This window comes from Lonchura striata, chromosome 3, assembly GCF_046129695.1.
Source record: "Lonchura striata isolate bLonStr1 chromosome 3, bLonStr1.mat, whole genome shotgun sequence".
Classification (NCBI taxonomy): Eukaryota; Metazoa; Chordata; class Aves; order Passeriformes; family Estrildidae; genus Lonchura; species Lonchura striata.
This window is the reverse complement of record NC_134605.1, coordinates 23,647,447-23,665,960: the sequence shown is the minus strand read 5'-3', so window position 1 is coordinate 23,665,960 and position 18,514 is coordinate 23,647,447. Positions and strand designations below refer to the sequence as shown.

Below are 18,514 nucleotides of genomic sequence, written 5' to 3'. Positions count from 1 at the left end.
AGGCCCAGGAGATGTCAGCAGCCTTCCAGGTCCTGTCCTGGCAGGAGCTGTCAAACAGAAATAAAAATTTGGGAGGGTGAGGAAGCGAGGTCAGGACAAGGCTGCTTTGCCCATCTGCTCCCATGCCTCTGAACAGCTCTATATTTCTAAATTCCCCTTTTCCTGGTCAGGCATTTTCCCCGTGCAATTCCACATAGGGAGGAGAGGCATGGAGTTTTCTAATGAAATCTGGATATTTCTGACTGCTCAAGCCCACACAAGGACCCTCACTCATCTCCTCTTTGAGGTATTTGACCACTCACCATCACTGTGCACAGTATCCCCTCCATCTAAGCAAGGACAAGTAAGTGTAGGAAAAATATGTCACCTTAATCAAGGCTTGAATGTCATTGTTGGGAAAATTTTAAGAGGCCAAACAGGATGGGGAAGAGAAATACTTGCCTTTTTTCCTTCTGTCTGCATGCAGAGTAAACAAAAACTTTGATTTTTATGTCAGAGGTATTGAAAGGGCCACAACCAATTACTCATTTTCTGATCTTTTTTTTCTCTTTGTAGGAGAGAGGCTGAAATGCATCTGCAGAAACTTTGAAAAGTTTTAAAAATAAAAGCTCACTCTGCAGAATTGGTGTCAAGGATTGAGACAAAAGTGAGAAAAACTAAAATTTTAAGACAAACCATATAGATCAGACCTCAAAGATATGAGGACGGAAGACTGGGAGAAAAGCTGGCAACCCTGTGGTCTGTCCCCTACAGAAATTCTCTGCTCTGCAAAATCCACGTGTGGCAGGACACAGGTAAATGAACTGTTCATGGCACAGCCCATGTGCATCTGAGATTAATGTGCACCCCAGCTCAGACATGGGGCATCCAGGGGCACTTTGATGAAGGGATGGAAAGGACAGTGTTTCCTCTACCCTGGAGGCAGCCCAGCCCCCAGGCACTGTGGAGGCTCATGCCATTTTCCTGACAGTACAGCATTGATGTCAAGCTGAGGATCTTGCTCTGCCTTGGATGACACTGACCCCTCTGTGTCACCCCTCAGTGCTAACACTCATTTCAGAGCATGGCACACACCACGGGGAGTGAAAGCCCTCACCCCCTCACACCTGTGCTTCAAGGGAAGGAAATGGGGCAGAAAATACAGGAAAAGTGAAATTTCTCCACATGAGCACAGCTGGATTTACTGCGGAGGAAGGGAGAAGGTTGTGAGGAGACCCCAGCAGGTAGGATTCAGTTTTCTTGAAGTTTCTACATATTTAGCCATCCAAACACAGACAGCTGCTTCCTTCCTTTCTCAAGGACAAACTCGGCACTGTCACTCTCAAGTTGGGAATCTTGATCTTGCTGAAAGTGTGGATGGATGAAACTACCCAAGGCACCAACAAAACCATCACAATGAAGACTTGACACATGAAGCAGCACAGAGAACTAAAGAATAATCCCATGATGGTATTTTCTCAGGAACAAATGGCATTTTTCCCTCCAGTAACTTGACAGAAGTGGGGAGCTCAGCTGGTCCCTGCACTAGAAAACATGGGAAAGGATTTTAACAAGTCTTCAGTGCCACCCTGCTCCCACTGACAGCAGCAGGCACTGAAGAATGTGAATGGAGCATCTTTACAAAAGCCAATGATGAACTCTTTTGGCAAAAATCCCCAGAATAAAGGTTCTGATGTATGTTTTCCTGGTATTTTGAATGGAGTGGAGATGCATTTGCTTAGATATCAATTCTGAAGTTTCCAAAAATCAAAGGGTGGTAACAATCTGGAGCTTCTGTGTAGCATAAAGGCAAAGATAAGCCATGCATACTGTGTGCTGAGAACAAACAGCAAACCAGGAGCCCCATGTACACATGGAATAAACCACAAAGTACTGAAGCAAGAGGACCAAGAGGCCTGGCAACAGGATGTCAGACTTTATGAAGTCTGTTTTAAGTACAGGCAGATACAGGCTGTTCACATTTTTCATGCAGGGATGTTTTAAGTGGGAAATCAGCCTTTTTTCACCCCCTCCTTGTCTTTACCCTTCAAACCTATCAAGATCACTGTTCTATTTTTCATGAAGTTTTCTGCTGTGCTATACTTGTGCTTGCACCTGAAATACACAATCCTCTGCTGGTATCTGGGTCAGCCACACTGAGAAGGGGAATCCCATTATTGTCTCTGGTGGTTTTTGAAGTGAATGACTCTGTACAGTCAGCTCAGGTTGGGATTCATGGGCTGATATTTCCATGACAAGCGGCTGCCACGTGTGTGCCAAAGCTCCAGGAGCCTTTCATGGCAGGCAGCACAGAGGCAGGGGGTGACATCCCCCAGGATATCTGAGAGCCCAGGGCACTGCCTCGCCATCATCACTGCTGCTGCTGCCTTTGAGCAGAGACAGAGCACTGAGAGTATTTATCATCATTGGTTTCACACAAAGGGAGACATTACACACCAAAAGATCTGCTTTGCAGGCTGGGAAACAAATAAACACCACTAACTGAGAAAGCTGCAAAAAAAGTCTTTCCCTTCCTCTGCCTCAGCTTTGGTGAAGCCTAAAGCAAGCAAACACCAGTTCTGTCTCAAAACCAGAAATGGTGTTGTCAAAGTGTGTCCTTCATGTGTGCAACTCCTCAGTCACAAAGGAGCACCAGTTAGAAGGACACTGCTGCCTCACACCACAAAGACAGTCACTACTGAAGGAATTACATGGAAAAGAAATTTAGGAGCACATAAGAGCAGAGTTACAGAGCTGCTGTATGTATATGTATGTTCACAGCATGAACTCTGGCCAAATGCCTCAACCTGACTTAATACTGTCACTCAGGGCACAACCATGGGTCTTCTCCTGCTACACATCAGTGCATTAACTGAACTATCAGCTGTTGTGTGGACAAGAGGAAAGTTCTAAACAATACTGAGATTCCAGAACTTTTGGTTCCTATCTTCATGAACTGCAAGTGCATCTTAAATCTACAGTTCTCAGCCAAGTTAGGAAATCCTCAGTGTCAAATACCCATTAAACACTAAAGGTACTGGTGCAAGTGCACATATTTAAAATTAGTCTAAATTAAATGTTTATACCGAACTAGTTTAGCAACATTAAATATTCTTAATTTTAAAGTGACTGCAATTCAGCTTCTCTCTATAAGTTAAGCTGTATCAAAACAAAGCATGTTAATTCTTACCAAAAATACATTAAACTAGTATCTTGCAATAGAGTTAAAAGCCAATTCTCAGTTGATAGTCAATGCCTCTTAGTTGCTATTAAAATTTTCTAGCACTGTTATGGAGTCCCATTTCAATTAGCTGCAACTGTGTCTCAGAGAGGCTAAGAAACAGGATGGTGAAGGCACAATTTCTTCAATCCTTCAGTCTTAACCCCATTTCCTCACCTATCTATATGTGTGGGCATGCAATCAACTGCAGGTGAGTAATCTCCTTCCAAATTCACACTTTCCACCTGCACAGAACCTCCTTCCTGGATGTGTCTCTGCAGATGCTTTGTGCTCAGCCCCATGAGAGTGCCAGGCTGCAGGCATCCTGTCCCTGGGACACACATTCTGGGAAGATGCTTGGGATGCAGGCAGCATCAAGGATCACCATGGCCCAAGGCTACATTGTAAGAATGAGCTTGGATTGGGAGCCACATTTTGACTCCTGGCCCCAGCCCTTTCCTGGCGCAGGACAGTTTAGTTGAAAAGTACATCCTTGGCACATGCACATATGTAGACCCCTGACACACCGGGAGAAAAGCAAGAATTTACAGTTTCTTGGAAAGAACCAACAGTGATTTTCTGTACTTCAAAACATGCCAGATTCCCATTTGGGGCTTGGTCCTTCACCATGTATTATTTCAGTGGGACATGAACCCAGCTCTGCACACATCCAGGGGCACACATCCAAAGGCCAAGACACAGATTCATATGAACTTTATAATGCTGAGAAAAGTAATGCAATTTAATACTTTTTAAGCTTAGGGATTTATAGCTCCAGATCTGTAGGAAATAGAGGATATTTCTGCAAGATAATAAACTCCTTTTCTTCCCCCCATTGTAAAACATTTTCATGTATTCACGTCAAAACACCCAGAGATATTTCTGGTGTTAAGAAGAGCTTTGGAACAAAGTTGCCCTCCTCCACCAGCAGGAAAAAGATTACCTACCTTTTTCCTCATTATTCTGGGCCACTATTATCAGCAAGATATTTTATTACAGAAAAAAAAAAAAAAAAAAAAGACCTTGATTTTATCCCCATTGTCCTGCAGCAGCACCCAACAGCCCTGATCAGCAAGTGATGAGTGCCCTTCCGGAGCAGGCAGAAAATATAAATTTAGCAAAGAGCACTTAGCAAATATAACTACAGGGTCTGTCCTCGCAGGATTATCTGATTTTCCCTTGCTACAGAAAAATCCACATGAAAATGAAATCCTCAATTTATTCTGCAGATGCATGGCAGGGAAAGGTGCATGGCTGGCAGGGTCTTGGCTACCACCATCACATAGTTATGATTCACATGGATGTCAGGATGTGCAGTCCCAGAGAAACTGCAGAATCGGGGGCAATTAGCCAGAATCCTGAGCCTGAAATCCTGATGGCTCCTGTCCAATGCTGCTCTTCCCTCTAAGCCAATGTTTTTCCCAGGTGTCCAGCCTGAGCCCCCCAAGCCACAATCTGGGCTGTGTCCCCTCATTCTTCTACCTACTGAGGAGCTCAGCTCCATCACCACATCCTACCCCCAGCAGCGGGTGCAATCAGATCCCTCCCTGAGCTCCTTGCCCGGCTGAACAAGCAATTTAATTTCTTTCCTTTGGTGTACTTTTCCCTCTCTCCCTTGCTCCAAACTGCCTTTGCCTAAAGCACTGTTCTTAAATTAATTATCAAGGAGCTTTATGCTGCAGAGGAGCAGCATTTTGGGTCTCCCCTGGGACTTGTGACTTTTTCTTCTGCAGCCCAGAAGCGTGAAAGCTCAGCCCCCGCCAGACCCATGACTCATGCTCTTCAGAGACACTCCCACAAGTTTTATACACAAATTTTATCCTTTTTTCCTTGCAGTTCTGCTGATAAATGTTTGCATTTGCAGCTCCCTCCCAGCCGTGCCTGCCTCCCAGGACAGCTGACATGCAAAACCCACATGCTGCTGGCATTGCTTTGTTCAGGTGACATTAAGGCAATTAAAGGCAGGCTGAGGGGCTGCGAGGGACCCAGTATGGTACCTTCATAGGAGCCAGCTGGATGGGAGTGATGCATGAGGGATCCACCATGGGCTTGGGCCGGTTGGCCGTGTCTGCCAGCAGGCTGTGCCACTGCTGGGGCAGCCCCGTGAACTTCTGCTCCCGGTGGTCGAAGCCAGTGTGGACCCGGTGCTCAAAGTTGGAGGGCCCAGAAATCTCCAGCCTTTTCTTCTTTTTCCCAAACATGGTGGAAAGATCTAGAGAAAAGATAAAAAGCTACATGTTTACACTCTGTTGTATCCCTCAGCCACTGTCTCGACTTCACATGGAACTTTAGTAGATGTCATTAACCAGCTACTCTGTGAACTTCACTGCACACACTGAGATCTGCGCAAGGCAAGCACTTATCTACCTCCTTTCTGAAAGAAGGAAGGTTAAGAAATTAACCCAGTCTCTTACTAGGTATGTCCATAAGGCCTTTTGAAACAAAGAAATTCCCAGGAAAGAAAGCCCCAGGTTCATTTTTGCACTCCTCTCTCTGCTCATGCTGTGAGTTGCACCCCATGGAAGCTCCAAGCTCAGAGCAATGCCAGCAGCAGTGGATGGCTTTGCTTCAAGGACACCACTTGGATAAGTGGTGAGCTGTGCCCTGATACAAGGGGGAGCAAATGCAGGCACAGCTTTACATCCCAGCAAAGACAACCCATCCCAGACAAAAGCCTGGCTCTGCCATGTCAGGTCTAGGTCTCTCACAGCAGCACTCCAAGGGGAATTATTCCTGTGCCATTTCAGCAATGAAAACAGAGAGCTCAGATCTAATTCCAACCTGGGCCAAGGGCCTTCCTCTGCATTTGTGAAGGGTCCTGCTTAAAAAAAGCATCAGGTATCAGCTATTACAAATATCATGGCCTGACTTCTTGAGGAGAGAAAGGATTTGCCGTGAGAGCCACATGCCCAAAGCACCTGGGTTCAGGCCCAGATGGGCAGAGGTCCCTGGCTGCTGGCCAGCAGGCTTGGGCAGGATTCATCACATCATAGCCCTATGCCTTTGAAGGTCCAGGAAGGAGCATCAGCTCTTCTAGTTCCTGTGCAGGTGGTGTGGAGAAGAGACAGGAGTCCTTCCAATCCTATAGAAGCAAGGAGCTGGAGGAAATGTGACCTTCCCAGCTTCTCTGTCACTGGATCCACCTGGGTTGGCGTGCTAAAGCTAATTGCTACAGTCCCTGCTCTGCAGAAAGTGAACTTTTTAGTAAATTTTGATTGTTATTTCCTGATAAGACTGAGTTGATTTGCTTTCCTCCTGTCTGTTTAGTTCCTGAGGAGGCAGCAGGAGGTTTTCAGAGCACACAAGGGAACCTAGGATAATAGATTAGCTGGGGCAAGAGAAGTTTCATTGGAAGGAGGCACAAGCTACAAACTGAGAGGGATAAAGGTACTTGCTCATTCTACTGGCAAAGGAAATAGCCAATACTCTACCTGCATTAATATTTGGGTTGGTGGGTCCCACCTTAAAATGAAGTGCAGCCTAACAATTCTATTGAAGCAAGTTCAGAACTGACTTTCTGGAGGACTCCAGAAATCTGCTGTGCAAGGCAAAGATAAACTCCTGGTCCCAGGGAAACAGGCAGAGGTCCTGCTGCTTTTCAGTGACATCCTGTCCTGTCCTGGAAACATTCTCTGCCTACTTTCTGCCGTTTCACAATACTCCTCCACCCTGCTCTCTGGGCCATTTCAAGCAGGCTAGCTAAGCACTTGAGCAGGATCTGAAATAGCAGCAGGGTGAGGAGGCTGCCAGTGCTCTTCTATCACAGCTGTAGAAGTGCTTCTCTAATTAAAGTCTGCTCCTGACTTTAATTTGGGAGGTGCAGAGGAGAAGCTCAGAGAAGAAAACACAGTTGTGCTGCTGCTGCAGCTAAGGAAAGATATGGTGATAAATGAGGCATTTATTCCACCCTCACTACCTTTTACTAGTTTATCTAAAGATCAAGTCCATTATTTGAATCAAGTCCCACCCCGTGTATTTGTAGGTGATTGTCTTTTTTGTGGGTATTTCTTTTAGACAGAACAGACTTGCTCCTGTTGGCCTCTCTTCACAGGTCTCATGTTCTACACACCTCTCTGGCTTTCTACCGTACTCTGAACTTCCCAAAATCTCCTGCTCTTTTGACAGTTTCTCTCCAGCTCTGTTAATTTGCGTATCTTCCTCCCCTTCCTCTCCAAAAACCTCCTACAATACAATCACTTTGATATGTGTATTTTTTCCTTTCCTGGCATCATAATTGTTTTATTTTGCTTTGGTCTGTTGGGTACCTTGTGGCACTTGCAGACATGCTTCCAAAGCCATGGTGGCTGCTCTCTGTTCAGAGATTCTCCATGTTCCAGGCTCAAACAGAGGCAGTCCCAAGTCAGGCAGTGGTTCCACCAGTGGCATCCAGCTGCAGATCAATGGCACTGCATTGATTTCATTCGCCTCAGGGACAGGAATCCATGAGACTATTGGAGTAACATTTGAAACCATCAGCTCTAGACATTAATATTTTCCTCTGATCAATGCCAGGGTTTCCCACACGACTTGCATTCCAAGGCAGCTGCTGGATGCTTGAAGTCCTCCCGAGCTCCAAACAACATCAGGTAACTAAGAGCCCATCAGTTGGCACAGTGCACACCACTTTTTAAAATGAACAGCACATTCATTCAACAAAGTACCAGCCACCAAGTTACCTCCATTTCACTGCAAGTCCAAGCCAACCTCCCCTCAGCATAGTCCCTCCAAAAAGCTATGGCATACACAGCAGTCACAAGGAAGCTTCATTTCCCCTCATTTCTCCCAAAGAATGGAAATGATGCTGCCTGTTTTCCTCATCTGTCTGAGGATGAGGGTTTGGGGCAGCCAAGTTTGTGAAACCTTATGCTCTGGGCTTCTAAGTGTCCTGATTCAGTCCCCACTGATGTGCTTGGTCCTCATACCTCAAAAATGGAGTGATGATTCAGTTTTTCCCACAGCTCTATTAATATGACACAAAAAAGAAAGGACTGGTTTAATCAGGCGAGGAAGCAGAAAACATCCCTGGTAAATGACTACATGTTCTTCAAGATATCTAAAGCCATTTTAGGAATAACCCAAGTGCTTTGAAGAGGACTGATGGAGCTTTCCAGGATGCTGGATAATGTTTGTGTAGCAGAAAACTTATGAAATTTGTATCAAGAGCACAAAAATGTATGAAATTCATTCAGGCACCTACCCATTCACAGGAAACAGCAATCCTCTCACAGTTATTAAGAACCCCTAATTTCCTAATGGGATTATTTGGGAAAACATCCCCCAGACAACAGGGCAGCCTTTATCAGAGGCACAGGGAGGAGGAAGGCTGCAGGACAGCTCTGCAGAGCTGCCTTTGAGCCATCCCCACGCCAGAGCACTCACCCTTTACTTAATTCTTCCTGACAGCTTCCAACGTGGCCCTGACTGTGCCAGGGCTCTCAGCAAATGCCACCTCTCTGTCCAGATCCTCCTGTGCTCACCCCCACAGAAGGAGAGGAAATGAGAGGTATTGTACTTGTAATCTGATGCTATTTTGGTGGGATGAGCACAACCAGGATGTCTGTCCTCTCCTTGCACGTGCCTTGCCAAGGGATAGTCTGGATGATTCCAGTGGCACATGGCACAAGGTGACACTTGACACAAGGGGGCTGGGGGAGCTACTACTCATGGCACTGGGCTTGGTTTTGTGGGGAAAACAGGACTCACCACTGCAGTGCTTCACTGGGGCATTTCTACAGATTCTTTACTTGCTCTTATGCTGAAATGATGCAGCACGTGAATTTTGTGCTTGTAAATGTGAGGTCTGGAGGAGGCAGCCCTCCAGTGAAAGCAAACAATGAACTCAGTAAGAAGGACAGCGCAACACCTAAAGCAAGTCTGCTCTGTAATGGGAGAGCCAGAAGCTGAGCCTGTTCAGCTCCAGGCAGCCATGCCAAGGGCTCCTCAACCCACAGCCTAGCCGTGGCACAAGTGTTACAGATAACAGAGTTTCTGAACCAAAGCCATGATGGAAAAATAGGGACATAACACTTACTAGAGGAAAATGCAGTACTGGGGGGAAAATCAGACTACTGCAGCACCTAATGAGGTACTCAGTACCTCTCCTGAGTAACCCACAGCAAGGCTGGTCCCAGATGTATCACAGGGAATGGGAAAGGAACAGGGACAACAGAAGAAATATGGGAATTGTGCTATGAATATTGTTACCCAAACCCTTCTACAATTTCAGTTTTGTCTTAATCTTTATTTCTGCCCAGGAAAGGAGCAGTGCTAGAGCTCTGCTGGTGCCTGCTGAGGCTGAGTAACAGCTGAGTAACACATCTCCACTGGCTGCTGCAGGCACCAGGTAACACTCAGGAGCAATCACTGCTTTTGCCCTTAATGCTGTTTACTGTGGTGCCTAACAAATCAACTTACATGATAATCAGCACACCCTGCCTGCTAGGTCTATGGCAGACTTGGCTCCTTTGCACAGCACTCCTTTCTGTGCACAGAAATAGTTCACTGACATCACAGTGCCATGGGCTCCTAGGCAGGTCCAAATTTCACCCATGTCTTTCACAGACAGACCAGATGCCCACAGAGGAAATTTCCTGAGATGATGCCCATGCAAGGTGTGTGATGTACCCAGCAAATTAGAAATAAATCCACTCAGTCAGCTACTGCACTCTCATTGTGCTGCCTCCCAGTTCCAGATGAAGGGGTTTTTCCAGCAAGAAGCATCCTCCACTCCCACACACTGGAGCAAGAGGGTGGCAGTACTGTTCTGGGTGCCCATTCAGACTTTCCCATGGTAGGCTGTGCTCAGGACAGGATTTCCAGCAGGAGCTTTCCCACAAAAGGTTAAAGCCCTGCCAGCTCACACAGAGGTCACAGGTCTGTTCACTCTTAGAAGTTTGGTCCCATCCTGGGGTTTTTCCAGGAGTTGTCCCTCTCCTGTATGTGACATCAGAGGACACTCCAAGACTGATGAACTGAAAGTTGAAAGTCCAGACTTTCCAGAATGTTACTGCCCTCAAAGAACAAATTTTCACATTTACAGCAAGTTAGATCAAAGACAGTAGGAATAAAATGAAAAAAAAGGATTACTTCATTCTAAGGTTAATGGTATTTTGTATCTTTTATCATATCCTAAGAGTAATTCAGTTAATCTACAAAATAAGAGAGAACTCTTTAACTCTGCCCTGTTTTCTGTTCCCAATAAAAAAGTCAGAGCAAATTTTTGTTCCTCCTCCAAATAGCTGCTCTTTTAAAAAAGACTACAAAAGTTGGAAAGAACTTTCACATCTTGTAATCTTGAAAACTACCAGTCTTCCAAGTGCATCCCTTAAGCAGTGACAACAGCCCTTGCCATCCCAAATGGCCCCAGATAACCGAGTAAAGGTCTTTGAAATTCTGCCACACATAAAAACGCACAGTAACCGTACAAAGTCAGTACCTAGAATAATGAAGTGAGATGGGAATTTTTACTTTAAAATGGAACTTTTAATTACTCTGTGCTATAGCTATTTAAGCTTTATTTTTTACTGTGGTATTTTGGGAGCCAGATAAAGTGTCCTACTAACCCCAGAAAATCCTGTGTGCTCACCATGACCCTGAGCCACCCTGGCAAGCCTGCAAGGATTTCCTACACACACCTCACTGCTGCTCCAGCACAGGCTGGGCTGAAAATATTCCCTCAGGAGGGGCTCTGTGTTCACCGTCTGCCCCAGCCCAGCAACATGTTTGCTTTTAAACAACCAGCAATTAGTTCATCTTCTATTAGGAAGTATTATCTGTATTTTCTGCAGGGATTCCCTATGGTTCCTCAGCTAAGCAAGCAGCATCAGAGCTCTTTTTCCTTGTGGATGGGCATGTTATTAGCATATAAAAATTGCCTTAATGAATGCTGAGTATCATCTGTGAGCCCAAACGGGGGGCAGCAGCAAGGGCTGTGAAAAGGTCCTGTGAAAAGGCATATTTTCTCCCAAATGAGCCACACAGCCAAAAAACCCAGTTCCAGGCAGGAGCATTAATAAAATGCTTATTTTTTAAGAAACCTGACAGAGACACAGATTGCAAAACTGGGAGATGGGTGCAGGTTGCTTTCTTTTGATACTTTTTACTTACTAATAATAGTTTTCTGTACCACAAGGACCTCAATTGTTCCCCTCCAGAGCAGCCCAAATGCAGAAATACATCATTAGCTTTGGTGGCTCTGTTCCCCTGCTCTGATTAATTGTAACCTTTCCTCATACTTGATCCTAAATGAGAGAGTATGAATTGAGAAGCACAAATTAAATTAGTGTGTCAAGGCAGCCTGCAGAGCCAGCGCTCCAGACAAATGTGAGCTGGGCTGAAACTCAATCTCCAGGAGAAAGCCAATGTCTGCAATGGACTGATGGCAGCACAAATCTCTGAAGAGATCCTCTGGATGGGAGAGGTGAAAATGATGATGGTTCTTTGGCTCACATCAGTGAGAGCTCCTGCTCCTTCCTGAGACAAGTGGAAGGAGACCAACACATATCTGTGCAGCTATACACCTAATATACATTTAATATATTTACTATACTTAATAAAACTATTAAAAATTAGAAAATTTTTTGTTTTTTTTTTTCTTTACTAAGGAACAGCAACAGTTTTGTGTTTTCTTTCTGTTTAAGGATTGTTCTGAGCTTCTCGGCAGGGACCCTCTGCTGCTGGCTGCAATCAGAGCATGAGCTTCTTTTGCAAAAAAACCTGAAGCATGCCCCTGACTGCAGGCTTAAGTTTTAAGAAGAATTTATCTCTATTTTAAACTGAAGATACAGAGGGCACTACCTTATTTTTCAGGAGATAAAACCAGAAGCTACACCTGGAAAAGCAGAGTGAACTGAATAAGAAGACAATAAAGTTCATGGAAAGACTCTTAAAAACCACACTGGTTTCAGGTCAGGTTTGACTCACTACTGACAAAAGGAGAAATCCTGTTTGACTTTCCACATACAGTGTTCCTAAATGCTTTCCTAACTCCCATAGTGTCATTCTGGATGGATGGAAAAAAGATGGAAAAAAATGGGAAGAACCCAAGAAGCAGGGAGCACCTCAAACCAGGGGCAGGTGAGTCCTGTGGTCATGTCTTGTATTTATTTATTAAGTTACTGCTGTTAGCTAGAGGGAGAGCTCATTACAAGGGTTTGTTTTTTTTTTTTTTTTTTTTTTTGTTTTGTTTTGTTTTGCCATGGGAATAGACAATGTGCAGGCGAATGCTAGGTTGGCTCACCTGTCTAATGAGGGACCCCATGTCCCATGATCCCTATTCATCCCTCTGCTCCTCATTATGATTTGAGCATTTCAATTTGGGAACAATAAAATAACACCTTAGAAAATGTTCTCACATACTCTACTAATGATGATTTTAAACACTGACCCTCTGGCAGCAACAAAAAGGACCTACAAATCCTGAACAAACAAAGTCAGCTCCTATTTTGAGTCTTTTACCATTCTGGTAAGATCTTCTGCACACAAATAATGTACTGACAGAAATTAATCACCTGTGACCACATAGTTTTTCCAGACTATTCTTTCAGTTCAGTGAAAGTATAGAAGTATAATTTCCAGTGCATGCCTGTGTAAGTTTCAGAATTAAAAGCTTGATGATCAATAGGATTCAACTAGTTATCTGGATTTTCAAGGTGTCTGGTATTTTTTTGAGATGGGTCAGACTTCTAAGTAATATAACCACTATTAAAATACATGCCTTAATCATGGAAAGAGATGTACTGATGGCCTAGACCAAGAAAAATGCCTCTTTCCCAAAGCCCCTCATCTACCCTGCAGCATTCTGCTCATTTCAACCTCAGGTCAAATCAGCCAGTTTCTCAGAGTTTCTGTGTCACTGCTCAATATAATAAAAAACCATTTAAACAATTACAAAGAGTCCAGGACTTGTCATTGTCCACAGTTCTTTTCAACCCACAATACCTTGTTTATGGTTAAAAATGCCTTCATTTGGCACAGCACAGCAGTGTGTCTCTTGATAGCTGGCCCATGAGACATATCTAATAGAAATGCACAACGGAACAAAAGACAGGAAAAATAATAACAAAAGCCCCTGTATGCTTCCAGAGAAATAGTAAAAGCTGGTACAGAGTGGCCAAACTGGGATTGATGTACTCCAAGGAACAATACTCATTCTTCTTATTGAAAGCTACTCTTGTACGAGACTCATTTCCACACACTGACTGACGTGCTTTCCTAATTTAGAAGTCTTGTGATTCCCAGGGGATTTTAATGCTCAGTAATTTTCAGCTGAGTAGCTTAAATGCATATATTGTAGTCAGTCACTCTCTATTATCTCATACACATGCACACATAAATAGCAACGTGGAGACAGAGGTTTGTGCAGGGAATTAGTTTGCAACAGCTCTGGGCAGATTAAAGGGGAGACCCCCCCTCAGCCCCCCAAACCCCTGGAGGTAACTCAAATAATTTCTATCCCTAGCAAGTGAAAATATTATAGATTTGCAGAAGCAAATAGTCCTCTGGGTGCTCAGCTTGACATAATTAATGGTATTAACTTTGTAGGAAATGCTGGACATCCACAGGGAGAGGGGATTAAATAAGGCACCCATTAAACAAGACACCCTGAGTCTCAAGATACTGCTGTAACTTCAGTTATAAATTATTTTTCTCTGAGTTGATATTAGCACTATTTTAAGACAGTTCTATAGTGTTCTATATTAAAGGATGCAGGGACTCGATTTCTATGTTTTCAATTAGAAAAAAATACTCAGTGAAGGAAATACTACCAAAATTGAAAGGGATGATTTATCAGTAGAGAAGACAAATGAGCAGAGGGCTCAGACAAACCTGCAGGAAATATCAAAACAAGAACAGTGAAACTTTAATTCTGAGTATTAGTAAACATGGACATTCCTATAGGTTGGGATAACTAGGATAAGAACTGCAAGGATATGAAATTCTGTATTTATCAAATGACTTAGCAAAGTGCTTGAAAAACACTTGGAAAATTGTTCTTATCAACTGAGCAACACGTTATACCTTCTTTGCATTTTGGGCCACACAGTGGGGTCTCCTTGGAAAACCTCAGCAAAAGAGATGGACTGGCACCGACCTGTAGCAAGGGGGCACTAAAATATTCTGGGTTTGCACGTAAAGCTTTAGTTTTAACTTTCTGAAACTGAGTTTCCTCCCCAGTACTTGACAGTAACTGCAAAGCTGGGATTACAAACATATAGAATCACAGAATCAAAGCTGGAAGAGACCTTCAAAACCATCTACTCCAACCAACGCTTCCAGAGATGGTGACTCCACCAACTCTCCCTGGACAACTTACCCCAATGCCTGACCACTCCTTCAGTGAAAACGTTTTTTCAAGCATCTAATCTGAACCTCCCTGAGTACAACTAAAGGCCACTTCCTCAGGTCCTTCCAGCTGAGATAAGGCAGAAGAGACCAACCCTGTTTCACCCCAAAATCCTCTTGGCTAGCTGCCGGAGCAGTAATGTCCCGCCAGCCATGCCAGCTCCCTCAGTCACTCCTCCTAGGACAAGTTTTCCAGAGCCTTCTCCAGCAATGCTGTCCTGAAGTGAGGGCCCTCAGCTGAACACGGGGCTTGAGGTGCAGCATTTTCAGCGTGACCTCAGCAATGACCAAGGCATGGTAGGACTTTTCCACAGCTCCCAGGAAAGACCTCTCACAGAACTGCACAGTTTTAAAGAAGTGCCTGGAATTACTGAGGATGTATTCTCATCATTGTTAGAAGACAGCTTTTGCTTGGAAAAAAAGGAGGCAAAATGTTTTCTAGGTTTAGAAACCAGCTAATCTTGAGCTGGTTGGATCCAGAGCTGGATGCATCCATGAACACACCAAAACTGCATCGAGGAGGGGCTCCAGGGGGGTGCCTGCCCCAGCAGAGATGATTTTACAGCCCCCAGAGGTGTCACAGTGACAAGTACACTTGGGACAGGATGGGGAGAGATGCCTGTGACAGCACTACTTACCACTGGAGCAAGGTAATGACACTGGGGCTCTGGATTTGACCTCCTGCCACAACTCCTCACTGGTATGTTTGCATTCAACACACTTCATTTTCCTACAAAAATATTCACTGAATTTCTTATTTTACTTATAAAACAGTACAGGCTGTGCTGGCTCTGAGGAATTGCTCTATTACCATAACATTTGTAAAAAAAAAGGTTGCTTTCCAATGAATGATCAACAGGAACAGATGCTTCATTATTCATTCATTATTAATGGCAAACCTCTCATAAGAATATCTTTAGGATGAAACACAGGATATGACCTGTGTTGGCCAAGAAATGGTGCAAAATCAGTTTTATTTGGTACATCAAAATGTCTTTAAAATGCAAACAAACAGATCCATAGATAAATGTATCCACAGCAAGTGCCTGCAAGATGAAAATCATGCCTGTTGTTATCACTGCAGGTTCCCTACCCTTCTATCTGGTTTTACTCTGTATTGCTGTAACTGAAGGGAAAATATTTCCACAGTCTACAGTAAATCATAAATGTGTAGAGTCTACCTTAAATTTTTATTCCTTACATATTTTCTTGTCTTTTTTTTTCTTTTTTTTTTTTTTTTTTTTTTTTTTTTTTTGTTCCACTCTGCATTGTGCTGGAAAGCTCGTTTGAAAGCTGGTTTGAAAGTCAATTCTTATCCTATTACCTATTGAGTTGCTGTCAGGCCATACTCTGTTTCCACATTAAAAATGAGAACTGATCCCTTGAAGGGTTTCCAGAGCTTACTGATTATTGCCTTTTTCAGAAAGTTTACCAGAACATGGAATGTTTACAAATGTCTGCCCAGTTCTCCTCCCTCTGGATAAGACCCAATGATCAATAATTGCATCTGAGGAATTCCTCAACACTGATTTTTTTTTTTTTTTTCCCAGAGCCAAGCAACCTAGCAATGCAGACTTTGTGTCTTGCCACCTCCAAACAGCAGTTTGGTGATGATGAGTCTGCCCTTCTCTTCATGCCTTCTCTCTGAAGCTGATAGGAAAGTTTTCAGACAGACACAGAAAAGCAAACAAAAACTACAGTAAACTGAATGAAAGAACCCACATGTTCATCTCAGTGCAAATCCAGCAAGATGAATGCTACTGTGAGGTTTTTATTGTTTTCCACCTCTTAAATACCAACAGTAGAAATGGGTTTTGATTGCAGGAAGGTTTTGAGCAACTGGAGAGGTTACTGCATCTCAGATGGCAACCACTGCCATCTTCCAAGAGATGGTGCTGCTACAGGAGGTGGCTCCCATCCCTTCCTTCCAAAGAAGGATGCACATACATGAAATGCTGCATTTTTCTGAGCCCATCCATCCTCTCCAGGATGAGAGTTTTCATCTGAAATGGTCCAAAAAAGACACTTCCAGCCTCTCAGAAAAAAATAAAAAAAAAAAAAAAAACAAAAAAAAACACCCCAAAAAACCAAAAAAGGGAAAATATTTTGCCTTAGCTGCTCAGGTAAGTGAGCAGCTGACTCCCAGGAATCTTGCTCTGCAAACACCATGAGAAGCTGCCATGTGACTGTGTGGATGAGCTGATTCAGCTCCCAAACTTCCAGACAATTATGTTAAAAAGCTACTTGTCTCCCAGAAGAAACACTTCTGCTAGAACAACATGGCATCATCCCTCCCCAGTCTGCACTGACTGATTTCACAGCAGCTCTCATTGGGAAAATACCATCCCGACAAGGAGTCTGTGAGAGAAGGCAGGATTATCTCCAAGTACTGACTGATACATCTTATTTATCACTGAGGCCGAGATGCTGAGGCTATGCAAAGGTGAAGAACTTGGCCATCATCTCTCAGCAATCAATGGCTCACAGAGCCCCAAGGCTCCCATCCTGCTTGGTGAAATGGTGCCAGTGACCCATCAGACTCTAACCCCTCTGTTTATGATTAAATATATATGTCTATATTTAAATTTAACATATTTAGATCTGAGATTGCAGGTCTTTCTTAAGGGCTCAGCATCAAAAATACACCATCAATTAGAAGATATAATTACCAGAAAAGGACATCTCTGCATGCTGACTCTGATTGCATTCACTGCTGTTTCCAGAGGCAGGGAGATTCATTAATTCATTCATTCCCTGCTTCGTTACGGAATGACTCCAACAAAGCTGCTAATACAACTGGGAAATCAAAAGATGAGCCAGGAAAGTGACTGCAAAAAAATGCATTAAGGGAACATGTGTGGGTATGTCAAGTGGTGGGGCCAGAGTCAGCACTTAGGGAAAAAAAGGCCTGCAGAGTCGCTGGCTGAGAGGGAAATTAAATGTGCAGAAGGAGCTTGGATCCTAAAGGAAATATTTTCTTAGCAGAAAGAAAAATAACAGTTTCTGTTCTAATTAAATATTATGTCCTACAAAATATCTCATTTAATTCTCACTGTTTCCTTCTTATACTTAAATAGAAAAATCACATAAAACTCAAAAGTCATTAAAGATATAGTTCACCCCCCCCCCCCAAAAAAAAAAATCAATTTTCTCAAGTTTTGGACACAACCCTGGAATTTTCTGTTTCAGATGACCTGAAAATTGTGTGTGTTCTAGGTGGGCATCTGAGATGACTGATTGTTTGCTTCACAAAGCAACAGAAAGGTTTCAGAAAGGTGACTTCAGGACAACCATGAGAATCAAATTGTTTGAGACACCACAAATGGATGACCAGAACCTATTTTTCTGCTCTACTCCTGTAATTCAGTCTCTGCACTCATTGCATCGGCTCCCTGTGCACCCACCCCGGTGTAACTGTGCCCAGCCTCAAGCTCAGCCATACTGACAACCCTGGCTTTCTAAATTATTTCAACCTTCTTCAAGATAAAGCCAGGAAGATGTCCTGAACTGCTTTTAAAATGATTATGCAAAGCACAGTAGGCTGTATAATGCCTTTTCCAATAGAACTCCCTTTTAGTACTCTGACAGCAATCAGTTGTGTTATTATAACTATTCTTTCTCCTTGTATCACTCAGGCTGAATGTTTTAAATGGAAATAACATCATCTTGTCCTCCCGTGTTTCTCACCTGTGGCATGTCCTTGCAAGTAACCAAGGATCAGGATGCCAAAAGCTGAAGGCTCAGCTCGCCCACATACGAGATGTGATCTGAATAAATCGGTGCTAGGTCCCTGTGAGCTCCTCCTCTCTCACTAGCAGGAGCCCAGGCTGAAAAAGCTGATCTGCACTGGAGCTGCCATGCAGACTTTAACTATCCATGGTACCATTTTAAAACATCAGCTCATTCAGGATATGGATTCATTTTTTAGACTATCAAATATGCATCTGGATATCTACAGGGGAATGAAAATCC

General features: G+C 43.6%; 1 protein-coding gene across 5 annotated transcripts in view; it reads right to left on the bottom strand.

The window, feature by feature from the left end:
- Positions 1-18,514, bottom strand: part of PAK5 (p21 (RAC1) activated kinase 5) — a 162,207-nt gene that overhangs the window by 32,805 nt on the left and 110,888 nt on the right. For 4 of the 5 annotated variants that reach the window (XM_077781970.1, XM_077781971.1, XM_021540280.3 and 1 more), the window contains one exon: positions 5,197-5,411. In XM_077781970.1, coding sequence (XP_077638096.1) covers positions 5,197-5,411 — 215 coding nt within the window. Of the gene's footprint in view, positions 1-5,196; positions 5,412-7,464; positions 8,847-18,514 lie in introns of those variants that run through there. The other variant, XM_021540279.2, reaches the window with a different exon arrangement.